Here is a 12,291-nt window from a genome sequence, read left to right as displayed (position 1 = left end):
TGATATCAGGTTAAATATCGACCGGGGGCGCACCGAGGAAGGATGCCATGTATCACGCCGTTGAACGGCCTGTCACATTGCATCACCAATCCCAGCAGAGAAACCTGCAGTAGCTAAACTCAAAAGCCTCAACGGGTTTGGTTTGCGTAGAACATGCATAGAATATGTGATAACAGGTACAACCATTGTGATGCAGGACTATGCATTGACGTGACAGCCCTTAGGTAATCACTTTCACTGAAATTCTGAGCAAAAATCACATGAAGGTATCGTGATTCAGTGTATGCATGTCATTTTGAGGGTCCTTTCCCGACGGAGCCGATACAATCCGAGGATCGTCAGTCCCAGACGCCCGGCGAGGCGGCAACATACCCTGTTGACGGTTAGTCCGCCCGCAGAGAATTGATGTCAGATCACCTCTTAGATAACCAAAACTCATAGCCCAAGCAGTGACACGGAGCCGTTACTCGATTTGGCATGTTCTTTAACCAAAATACCCGGTGATCAAACTACTCGTGCTTTGACTCTGCGTCACGAGAGCTAAAAGCTGAAAAAGCTACGGAGAATATTGGAAACCAGAGTAATTCTAGACTCGGGGAAGATGAATGGGTTTAAAAGGGGGGCCGGTGGATATGGTGGGAATCATATGTCGTCGTCTAACCTCGGATGAAGCAGGTCAATTTTGAACAAGAGTCAAGCTGCTGCATGCTCTCTTGATTACCCCTGGCTTGCCTGTCAGATTGAGCTTAGTCCTTCAGCTGGAGTGTGCATGACATGACAAGACGCAGGGGTATTAGGTGAAAGGGGTAAACAGGGCATGGAATGAAAATCAAAAGCAAACGCTCAGCCTTATGATCCAAGAGCCCATTCCTCGTCTAGGCCCTGAACTATTCATTCTGCTAGCTACCCATCCGGCCAAAGTCGCGAGGGACACGAGTAAGGCTGATCTTGGCCTAATATGCTCCCTCGGAGCTGTTGTTCCAAGGAGAAATACCAACGACAGCAAATTCCGCAGCCACAAGTCCCAATACGTAATAAGGGGGCCAGCGCTAGAAAGAACTTCCATACTTCCGAGCCAATCCCCGCACGAGTTCCCCATGGAGAAGAGTGGATCCGGCTAAAGTCGGCCACGCATTTCTTTAGCGACTTGAATGGTGAGACGCGGGCGTTGGTACGAGAAAAACTCGCGGCGCAAACTAAAGTCTAGTTAGTCTGGAGATTTGTTCAAATGAGGCTCTACATAATTTACTTTGGATCTAGTTCTTACCTAAAGAATTGCCTTGGATGACACACGAGTGGCCGGAAGAGGTAGGTACCCAGACTGAGCGGCATACACTAGAAATTCTTAGTCTGGCTTGTTGTGACGCGAAGGATGATGACTATTTGGTCACAATTAACCATCCAATGGCTCATCTAGGATCCCTTGCAGGTCGAGGCAAAGCAGGTAAGACAAATCAACGTGTACGGTACGGCAGCTCCCCTAGTCTCCGTCCCAGATCGGCATTTCTAATCACTCTCAAACGGCCTCCATCTTGAGCCGCATCGTGAAGATCGCCGTTTGTTGTCAAAGCTTCTGGAATACCACGTGGGATATATCTCTGCAACCATGAATGCCTTTTTCCTTCTTCATTGAGTTTCTGCAACGCTCACCCGCAAATGATCGGATGTTTAGACCCAATAGGGCAAATGCCCAGCTAGCGTACCCTCTCTCATCCGACTTTTTTCTCCAGTATTTGAACCAAGGTCTCCACCTCCGCAAGCCGCCAAAATGTGAGAAACGCCGAGAGTGAGGCCGTGATAGAAGCAGAGTTGCAAGCTACCAGAACCTGGGGTGCATGGGTCTGATTCACTTTCCCCAGTCGAGTCGAGTCGACGTTCAAACTGATTGATGCACTGTAACCAAAATACCCAAGCGAGGGGGAGGGGGGACTGGACTGGACTCGACAGCGCCGATCCTATATATGCCATGTCAGGGCCCGTTGGAAGGATGTAACCCCAGGACCATGCCGATCATTCATTCATGACTCCGCCGAAAGGCATCCATTCCTTTCTTCTGAATCATCTTCTTCTCAAACAATTAAATCACCATGTTCGGCTCTGGTAAAGCAGCCTCGGACAATGGTAGCAGCAAGGACGAGATAGTCCTGCTGCCAGTACAAGCAAAGTCCGGCATCCTCCGCGTCACAGAGATCGAGACAAAAGTACACGATCCAGACCACCAGACCAACGCTCCCATCCCAGACCCGACGTTTGACCTACCAGACAACCACCCCAATAAAAATGCCATCGAGGTACTATGGCTTCCCCGCGGGTCGCACAGCTCCGACGACACGGGCGAGAAAGTCCGTCGCGCGCTGAACAATGAGAAAGAGATGACCATCTTGGGATGCTGCAAGCAATTCCCCAAAGCCATCTTCTGGTCGCTGTTGCTCTTCCTCACTGTTGTTATGGAGGGCTACGATAAGAGTCTTGTCGCGGGATTCGTCGCATTTCCTGCATTTCGACGACGATATGGCGAGGAGTTCGATACGCCGAATGGACCGATTTATGAGATCTCGCCGCTATGGCAGACGGCGCTTCAGGTCTCGGCTATTGCATGCGAGGTCCTTGGTCTGTTGCTTCACGGTTGGGTAACATACAGCATTGGCTATAAGAAGATGATGTTGATCAGTCTTGCTTGGATGTGTCTTGCTGTCTTCCCGGCGTTCTTTGCTCACAATATTGCTGTGTTGGTGGCTTCTCAGGCTCTTTGTGGTACGTCCATGTCTCTCACTCACCTTTCCCCTCATACACTCATCACATCTCAATCATCATTCACTTTGGTGTTCAAGACTAACCATCACTCAGGTATCTCATGGGGTGTCATCCAAACACTCGCAGCTACATACGCCGCCGAGGTTGTCCCCTCAGCCATCCGTGCCTGTCTTCTCAGCATGACCAACATGTGCTGGGTCATCGGTCAACTTCTCGGCACTGGTATCCTCAAGTCTCTCGTCCACAACAACTCAGAGTGGTCTTACCGTATCCCCTTCGCTCTTCAATGGGCCTTCGCCATCCCTCTCCTCATCGGCATCACCTTTGCCCCAGAAAGCCCATGGTGGCTCATCCGTCGTGAGCGCAAGGTCGAAGCGCGCCATGCTCTGCAGCGCTTGACTAAACAATCTCAGCTCGATATAGATGACACCATCGCTGTCATGGAGCATACTAACCGTATCGAACGTAAGCTCAACTACGGCGGTTCGAGCTATCTTGATTTGTTCAAGGGTGCCAACCTTCGACGAACTGAGATTTGCTGCATGGTTTGGTCTGTGCAGGCTCTGTGCGGTTGGATCTTGACTGGTTACGCTCCCTACTTCCTCGAGCAAGCCGGCTTTGACTCTTCCAAGTCCTTCAGCATGTCCACTGGCATGTATGGTATGGCCTTGGTGGGAGGCATGATCTCTTGGTTCCTCCTGTCTCATATCGGTCGTCGCAAGTTGTACCTCACTGGCCTTGTCGCTGCTGTCGTTATGCTCACCCTTGGTGGTATTCTCTCCGTCGTTCTCGATGGCCAAAAGGGCCTCAACTGGTCCCTTGGAGCTATTCTCATCACAACAACCTTCCTGTACAACCTCAGTATCGGCCCAACATGCTACGTCATCGTCGCCGAGATCCCCTCTACCCGTCTCCGCGTTAAGACTATCGCTTTGGCTCGAGTTGTCTACAACATCTTCATGATCATCAACAACGTCATCGTTCCCCAGATGCTTAACCCTACTGCTTGGAATATGCAAGGAAAATCATGCTTTGTCTACGCCGGTACAGCTTTCCTTTGTCTCATCTACTGTTATTTCCGTCTGCCTGAGACCAAGGGTCTGTCGTATCTTGAGTTAGATATGTTGTTTGAGAAGGGGGCACCTACTGCCAAGTTCAAAGAGTTGCAACAGAGACTTGCGAACTCCGCATATTTGACAGTAGACAGGGCGGAGCGCATGAGGAATGCTTGGCATGGTTGGCTCACGTACTCATAATATTTTCTAGTCTTAATATCTATACTTCTTCAACGAAACTTACTCTTTAAAATTGCACTTCAAACCCTTCCGTGACCTCATTGATCGATAGTTAAAGTTTACAGCATCTCCATGGAGACATATCAAGTCAACACACTGAAAACCCCCAATTAAAATCAGTAACAGAGATCCGTGACACCGCACACGGCATTATATACCCCTCAGAGACTTAGGCTAGACGTCCCCGTTTTAAATTGTCTCCTTGGCAGTCGTCCAATCAGCCATACAGTGATAAGTCGAGGGAAACCGTCTGGCGGATACTGGTAGAAGCAACACGCAACTGAACGCGTTTCGGGTTGAACCCGTGACCAATTGGGTGATGAGACTGGCAAAATGGCCTGAATAACAGCTTGATCTGTTTCCGTTTTTTGCCTGTCATTTCACCGTCGTGATTATGACTCCCAAGCGTTTGAGTCACTGGGTCTGGAGTTCTGTTCCTCCAGGTCAACGTGTCATAGTGAGATCAGCCCACGCTGAGCCATGGAATGCCTACCAAGAACAAAGGCGAAAATGTGGCGCCAATCTCGACCATATAAGATCAAGTGATTGCATTTAGAAAACAATAACATAGTCAAGTGGTTGCGACCCTTCTAAAGAAGAGAGCTGAGTTCCTGTAATCTTCGTGGCGTTGTCACAGTCGCACAAGTCAGCAATAAAAATGGCCTCACCAATGCGTCACGGAACTCGAAATCACAAAAACGGCGACCTGCATCCCAAGTTAGGGCAACTTTTACCAAGGACCAAGGGATGGCTGGGGCGGCTGAGTGATTAGACCCCAAATTTTGCCGATGACATACGCAACTGCGCACTTCCGCAAAAGTCCTATCTCCAACGAATGACAAGCAAGGCCTCGAGTTACACAGGCCAGCCTACTGTGTCATGTGGTGGCCAACTGCCTGAGTCGGGTTTCCAGTCGTGAGCATTGAACGCAGCCATCAGCGGATAAAATGCCACCGCCCGAGTTGCCCAAATTTGCAGTGTTCTTGTTGCCAGTTGAAGGGGGGCATGCCAGATGTTTGGTAGTCACAAAGACGGCTACCTGCTGAGCAACGCCACTGTCTTGGTCCGAACAGCCCCGATGTCTCAAATGTGATAAATCCTTTTTGTGTATTTGAATAGCGCTTCCCCCGCTTTTCACAAAGAACTCATTTGAAGACCTTGCCCACAAGACCAACGTACTCGCCATCAAGGCCAGAGGCGCCAGAACAACGAAAACAATCCATATCTATTCATTCCAGTATCTTTAATCCAAATCATCACTTCTTAAAAGAACTTCTAATATGGGATACCACGGAAAACCAGTAGCAGTGCTTGACATGAAGTCGGACCAAGTCCGACCTCTTGACAAAGCTGACGTTGAAGGCAAGAAGCTCGGTTCGACCAGGCCGCATCGCTAACAGATTGACAGGCAAAGGCTATCCCACAGTCCAGATTCCCCGACTGAAGAACAACGTTCAAGTCTGCATCCCACGATCGAACAACACAAAAACGGAATTCATTGCGGAGGTCAATCTCTGGAGCATGGGGGTTCGATACAACCTGCACAGACTTGTCGGAGAAGAGCCTCAGCTCTACGTGGTGAATGCATAGAGAGTGTCAGCATGCGTCTCCGGGTGGGCATGATGATTACAAGGAGGGGTTGACCATTTCCAATATTATTTGCAGGTTTCGCAACGGGTTGGTGCGCCACTTTGGGTATTTTTGGGCCATGAATGTAACTTGGCCGTCTATTGGGGAGTCGGGAAATGCCTTTGTAGTAAATGTAACCTTCAACCATGATTGTTTAAAGAAAGCAGTTCGTTCCAAGATGCAAGTAAGCCGGTCAGCTGTGCAATTTCCCCATTTCTTCAACCGGTGTATGCATGATGACAGGCTTCGGGTGGCAAACCTGTCAGAACGCGAGAACCATCCGCCGCGAAAGTGCAGTCACATGGCCACAAGCAATAATCTCCGTTATTTACGCCATGAGACTCGAGCTGAAAAATGTCAGGAATGCGCTGGAAATCGCAAATGCAGCGAGCCCAAAGAAACCATGCTGAAGGAAGAGAAAGGTCATTCCACTGGACTGATGGAGGCTTGGCACTGGATTATTGGGTGAGGGTTGGTAGCACAACAGCCAATATTTCAAGCCATATACTGACCGCGCGCATAATACTACAGTGGCTTTGGCCAGCGCCTAAGCTCTCTTCCGAGTCTTCGAGATGTCGCCCAAAAAGCATTTGTATCAAGCAAAGATGATAGACATTGATACAATATCGACTTGACTTGATCAATCAAACATCATTGCTTATACTGATCTGGCAGTATCGCTTTCACTTGCCTTTGGTGAATAACCCTTCAAGATATCTCTGGACGCAAATCATTGTAGACTATCAGGCTGCGGCAGCTCCGGGCCTCTGCCCCCTTTACAAGAACGAGCATGATACTGTCGCCCATGGCAGCCATCGGGGCTATATCACAGTTACACGGGCTGGGCGGTCTCTGCAGGCGACCTCACACACCACCAAGTTCCGATTCTGGTCCAGCCTCAGAGCCTTGTTTGGCGAGGCATAAAATGATGCCGTGGGTTCGGTAGCAGATGGCCCCCCCATTGTTGACAGACAAACAAACCTCTCGCAGTCACTACAATCCATCTTCACTCCCCTAGAAATCTTCAATTTTTAAGTCGAAATGGCCACCTCGTCTCCTGATACCTCTCATACACTACAACATCAAGTCAGCGGAGGGAGCAGCGCTGATGTCGATCCCTCAATTCCTATTCGCGGACCGGAGCACATCTCATATGAAGTAGGCCCATGGGCCCAAAAGACAATCTTGACATTTGGTACGAAACTATTATAGTTGATTGACTGTCTTTCTAACAATTGCATACTAGATGGTGGTGGTATTCGTGGCTATGCGAGTCTACTGGTGCTAAAACGTATCATGACTCGAATACGGGAATTAGAGTATCAGCACCAAGACTACCGAGCCTCCGACAGCAGCTTCTACCGCTGGAGAGGGGCACTTGAGGACAATCACCTTGAAGATGACCCAGAGCCAGAACGAGTTGATGAGTATCTCCCATGCCATTACTTTGACTATGTCGCGGGAACCTCAACAGGAGGGTAAGGAGCTACACAATGCTTACTTCAGTATTTGGCGCTAAACATTCATAGTTTGAGCAGCATCATGCTGGGAAGATTGCGTATGTCTGTTGATCAAGCATTGGACACATATAAGTCATTTGGAAATGCCGTGTTCGGGAAACCTCGACGGTTCCACGAGCTCTCATTCCCTTATTGGCCGCGAGCGAAATACTCATGCCGTCAGACACGCGAAGCATATCAGAAGATTATTTACGATACCCTCCAACGAGAAAGGGTATGTGATCCCAGTGAGGTAGAAACTGAGCAACTGAAATATAGAGAAGACCGAACTAGAACGTAAGGTTTGCTGCAATGCCTCGTACTGATTGGCCTACTGACGCTGAGATATATAGTATCGCCATCTCGTGGGCCATCAATAAGAAAACTGGCGTTAGTAAGGAATGGGTGTGGAGAAGTTATGACAATGACTTCGGTCCAAAAACAAACGGCACCAAACGCTACAATCCATCCAACGCAGGACCAGCTCATAGGACTACAATCTGGGAGGTTGCTCGCGCAACAACAGCGGCACCGGGGTACTTTGAGGCCATCAAGATTATGGGAAGAAAGTTCCTCGATGGTGGCATGGTAGCTAACAACCCCTCATTGATCGCTCTCAGAGAAATTCATAAACTCCACAGCAACTTGGTTCCCGCCCTTTTCGTCAGTATTGGGACCGGTTTGAAGGATCCTGCGGATGCACCAAATATCAATAACGGTGTGCCCAACGACGTCAAGGGACAAAGCAGAACTTTTAAGAAAGCTACACCAAGAGATGACGGTAGACACAAACAGTTTTTCAAAAAGTATATCGAGATAGGAAAGAATTGGAAGAACTGGATGATGAACTGTGAGGGTATGAACGGCACCGAGGGGTGGCTAGCCCATTGCGAAGCGATCGAAATGACAGAGCATTTATACCGACTCAACGTGGGAGGCGACCTTCATACAGTCTCTCTCGATGACTGGCGTCCTTGGAATACGGGAGAAGAGACCCTCAGCTTCATAAAAGCGCAGACGGACAAGTATCTAGCTGAGACTCCGGTGATCAACGATATAAACTCAATTGCTACGAAAGCAGTCGAGATAAGACGCCAACGCGCTGCAACGGAGCACTGGGAGCGATTTGCGGTAGATGTGGTTTATCGTTGCTCTCATTGCGAGACGAAGAAGTATGACACTCGGGCACAGCTCAGAGAACATCTGCAAAAGGGAATCGAGCATACAGGGTACAGGATGGCTGACGGAAAGCACCTTGAAGACACACTCAACGCATCTAGGGTCTTTAGGACCAACAGGACAGAAGGAAGAATGGCATGATACTTTTGTGTAGGGGATCTGGATTTCATGACAGGGTAGCTTGAGGGGGGACGAAGACGACTAGATACAGACGGAGAACAAGATATCATGTGTATACAACCTTCCAAGTTTCTATAATGATTCGATTCGCTTGATGATGCTAGTAATGCCCCATGATCATTTTATCATGACTTCTTTGAGGTCTAGGCAGCCGAGTCGCCTTGGTTGACCACAACATGTGCCTTCTTCTCTCCTTGGGAATAATAGCGCACTGCAATGCACAAAGTTCTGATGAGCAGCTGGCAGTTCTGCACATAAGGGCCAGTGAAATAAATATCCGGGTTACCATGAATGCGACTATGCAAAGTAGCCAGTTGGCCGATATTGTTAAAAACCGCGAAAACCAAGGAGTGACAGATATCTGCATCTGAGAAGGACTTGATGTCCCGTACGGGATTTTCCGCCTCTTGAATATCAGCATCAGGTCGATGCTCCAAGCTGAAGGCTTTGCAGAATGTTGAAGCAACAGCTGTCATCTTCATGCCAATTCTGCTGTAGTCCATTCCATAAATGTCTCCAATTAGCTTATCGACATTGGCGTTGTTACCCTTCTCAGCTTGTTCAAGCATATCGTCATATGTGCGGGCTCTGGTGAGAAGAAGGAGTAAGCCACATAACGCTGAGCCGCCGAATGAGGAGCCCGAGATTCGCTGACATTGATTGTTCTCTGAGACCTGGAAGAATGATACGCCTGATCCGATGTTGACGAGAAGATAAGGGTGAGATTTTGGTGCTGATGAGGGCACAATGACTTCGTCGGTGAAGGTGTAGATTTCGCAACTTGGTCCAGGAATAGGTGGACGATTGTCTGGCAGTGGTCAGTTATTTGTCAAGTATGATGAGGGTAGGTAGTAGTACCATGACTTGAGCCGTCTATTCCATCTGATAAATGACTGCCGTTCAAAGGATTGGCGAGATATTGTAGTTCTGCATCTCTTACGTGATCCTCGCTTGTAGTCATGGTTTGTTAAAGAATTTCTTATATAAGATAGGGCAAGAGCATAGTATAAAAGAGTTCTGAAGAAAGGCTGGGTGTTTCTTGTCAAGAAACTGTGAGAAGTTCGTGATATTGTCGTTGAAATGCGGTGACTAAATGAGACTAGTGTAGTTTTGGGATGGTAAAGGGGGGAGGTTTTGATGAATTTTCACGTCAATCTTACAGCCGAGGGATCATCGAGTATCCACTAAAGGGCTTTCCTGCCAATCACGTTTGCGAAAGACCATCAGATAAGATAAGATCCGTTCAAGGCGCTATATCTATCTCGTAGTCGCGTTAACTGAGGTCAATCACGAAGAAATACGGGAGTTGTATTACTTATGCCGTGCTGCTTTTAATTCATTTGTCGTGGCTTCCCTTAATCATAAGAATGATAAATTTACGGCTATTATGCAATAAGTTGTTGGTTCTGCAAGCGAAGACCAATGTGGGGTTGTCATATGATTAAAATGTCTCTTTGCGCCGTGTCCTCTTTGCTTCTGAATTCTCGCAATATCAATCTCATCGGAAACCTCAAGATGGCTTCTTTGGCGAACCAGAAACCTTTCTTACTCACTGTCCCTCCAGAGATTCAGAGCCAGATAATCTCCCTTGTTGCTGACTCGACTGATTTCAGATCCGTTCATTCACTTCTATTCTCGTGCAAACAACTCTACGTAGTTGCACTACCTTTCTCAGTAAAAACGTTCTGCGACATCCCGAGACCTGAAATCCCGAAGAAAGGGTCTGTAGTTCGCTCGCGTATTGTGCAGTTTCTTTCATACGTTTCAATCATCAAACCAGAGCTTGCCCGATACGTTCGTACGATCAGACTGTATGATTGGCTGACTGATAACTATCGCTGTGGAACAGTTCATATCGATGCCAATGATATGATTTTCTATAAGCAACTGATTTCGAAAATATATTCCGAGAAGCTAGGATATGACACGCATTATAGCAGCCGATGGATTCGGTTTCTGGAAGCAAGAGTCGAAGAGGCAGCAGTGGATCTTCTACTTGCTGTCTGCACAGAGATCAAAACTTTGACATATGGTTACCCTCGAGATCCAAGATGTTTCAGCAGGACTCTGGTAGCTGCTACTGGAGCCTTCAGGAGAAGACATGTCGAACACCCTCCCTGCAGGTTGCTAACCAAGTTGGAGAATGTTAAACATGAGGCAGAAGGCAGCTGGGAAGACATGCGCCCATTTTACAACCACGCACAATGGCTTTTTCGCATCCCTAGTATTCGTTCCTACGAATGCGTTGGAGCGAGAAGCCCTGAAATGGATGAGTTTGACATAGACCCCCTGGATGAAGGGTGCTCGAACATTCAGTCAATCATCTTGCGAGATAGTTGGTGCGTACCCCGAGCCATTCGATCTTTAATAGGGGCGTGCAAGGACCTTCGGAAGTTCACCTATACATGCGACTTTAAAAAATGGGAAGATAGTGACGTGTTCGATATAGCGGCCCAGGATATTATGGAAGCTCTTTTGCTCCATAAAGACAACCTGGAATATCTTCATCTTGATTTCGCCGAGGCAGCCCGCACTAGATCATGCCACCCCGGACCACGAGAACGACTGTACATGGGGGTTGAGCTGCGACAGATGCACAGATTGAAACGTCTTATTTTAGGGTCTCAGAATGTCTGTGGACTTCTAGGTAATGGCACAGTGTATCATTTCACGATGGATGCATCTATCGTACCGCCGAGAGTCGTTGAATGTGTTCCAGAATACTTGGAGTGTCTCGAGATTCATAGCTGTGGAGGAAATATTATCAGCCAGCTCCAGGAGTTTCTGGACACCCTGAGCTCTCCAGATCGGTTCCCCAAATTATCATCTATCAAGTTCATTTTCAACGAAGATTGGTTGAAAGAAGAAGAGATGGGAAGCCTTGGTGTGACTAGAGATGGTCTAGTACTGGAGGTTATTCGGTGTCGGTGATAACAAGAGCTGTCGGGCTATCAGGTCGGGAACCCATGAGAACATATAGGACGACTTTTCAAAGACTGAAAAGTTAGCTAATTCTACTTTGATGCCATCCAAGTTAATATTGTTAAGTCATGATTGTGAGTGACTTCTAGAGACCGACCTTGATGTGCAGTCTACTCCAAGTCTGGCATAGAAAGACCTTCGGCCGTGCCAATGACATACATCCTTGGCTCAAAAGGTCGCTCAGACTTGAGCCGTTACAACTTGCCAAGATCAGGATACCAGCGGCGGCAGTAATGCCAGTGGCACCTAGAAGACCCATTATGTTTCCGATTTCAACCATTCCAGTGACACTTAGACTTTGTCCTCAGGCTTATGATATTCTCTGTTTTATAATACCCTCATATGCTAAGCGCCTCAAAATAGACCTACCAGTATGCTTGCAAGACTTGGGGCGCCAGATTGGTTCAGCCCGGCTGCTCGGCACCCAAAAAGTGAGTCATATCAACTATCACACAACTAGAACAGGGGACTTCTCTCTCAGCTACCTAGCTTGGGAAAGGGCGAAAGTATGTTTTTGACCAACAACCAACAAGCCAATTGAAACCTCAGACCACGGTTCACCTCGCTGGCTTTCTGACTACAAAAGTTACATAAACTGCCCTTAAAACGGGTAATTTCTTTTGTCTACTAAATACATTCAAAACTTTCCTATTATTACAGCCAGGATTCTGGAGAAGAGAATGCACCCAACCTCACCTTATCATCAAGTGAATGAGCTCCCGCTCATTTGCTCTCAACCGGCCGGCCACTAGTCTCCAGATCGCTTAGATAGA

General features: G+C 47.9%; 5 protein-coding genes across 5 annotated transcripts; 4 read left to right on the top strand and 1 right to left on the bottom strand.

Moving 5' to 3' along the window:
• Positions 1–2,087: 2,087 nt before the first annotated feature.
• Positions 2,088–4,010, top strand: FPRO_06548 (putative maltose permease (MalP); the record flags this gene model as incomplete). Its single annotated transcript, XM_031228526.1, has 2 exons — positions 2,088–2,754; positions 2,848–4,010. The coding sequence occupies 2 exons, from the start codon at positions 2,088–2,090 to the stop codon at positions 4,008–4,010; spliced, it is 1,830 nt and encodes a 609-aa protein (XP_031078854.1).
• Positions 4,011–5,329: 1,319 nt separating this feature from the next.
• FPRO_06549 (uncharacterized protein) lies at positions 5,330–5,639 on the top strand (the record flags this gene model as incomplete). Its single annotated transcript, XM_031228525.1, has 2 exons — positions 5,330–5,411; positions 5,458–5,639. The coding sequence occupies 2 exons, from the start codon at positions 5,330–5,332 to the stop codon at positions 5,637–5,639; spliced, it is 264 nt and encodes an 87-aa protein (XP_031078853.1).
• A 1,080-nt stretch (positions 5,640–6,719) lies between these two features.
• FPRO_06550 (uncharacterized protein) lies at positions 6,720–8,497 on the top strand (the record flags this gene model as incomplete). The annotated part of the gene is made up of 4 exons (XM_031228524.1): positions 6,720–6,873; positions 6,925–7,156; positions 7,208–7,474; positions 7,531–8,497. 4 exons carry the CDS (start codon positions 6,720–6,722, stop codon positions 8,495–8,497), a joined length of 1,620 nt encoding a protein of 539 aa, XP_031078852.1.
• A 182-nt stretch (positions 8,498–8,679) lies between these two features.
• FPRO_06551 (putative pantothenate kinase) lies at positions 8,680–9,497 on the bottom strand (the record flags this gene model as incomplete). Its single annotated transcript, XM_031228523.1, has 2 exons — positions 8,680–9,344; positions 9,395–9,497. 2 exons carry the CDS (start codon positions 9,495–9,497, stop codon positions 8,680–8,682), a joined length of 768 nt encoding a protein of 255 aa, XP_031078851.1.
• Positions 9,498–10,051: 554 nt separating this feature from the next.
• On the top strand, positions 10,052–11,467 carry FPRO_06552 (uncharacterized protein; the record flags this gene model as incomplete). Its single annotated transcript, XM_031228522.1, has 1 exon — positions 10,052–11,467. The coding sequence occupies one exon, from the start codon at positions 10,052–10,054 to the stop codon at positions 11,465–11,467; it is 1,416 nt and encodes a 471-aa protein (XP_031078850.1).
• Between the last annotated feature and the right edge of the window lie 824 nt (positions 11,468–12,291).

This window comes from Fusarium proliferatum (genome assembly GCF_900067095.1).
Source record: "Fusarium proliferatum ET1 genome assembly, contig: FPRO_scaffold003, whole genome shotgun sequence".
Classification (NCBI taxonomy): domain Eukaryota; kingdom Fungi; phylum Ascomycota; class Sordariomycetes; order Hypocreales; family Nectriaceae; genus Fusarium; species Fusarium proliferatum.
This window is presented reverse-complemented; position numbering and strand designations above follow the sequence as displayed.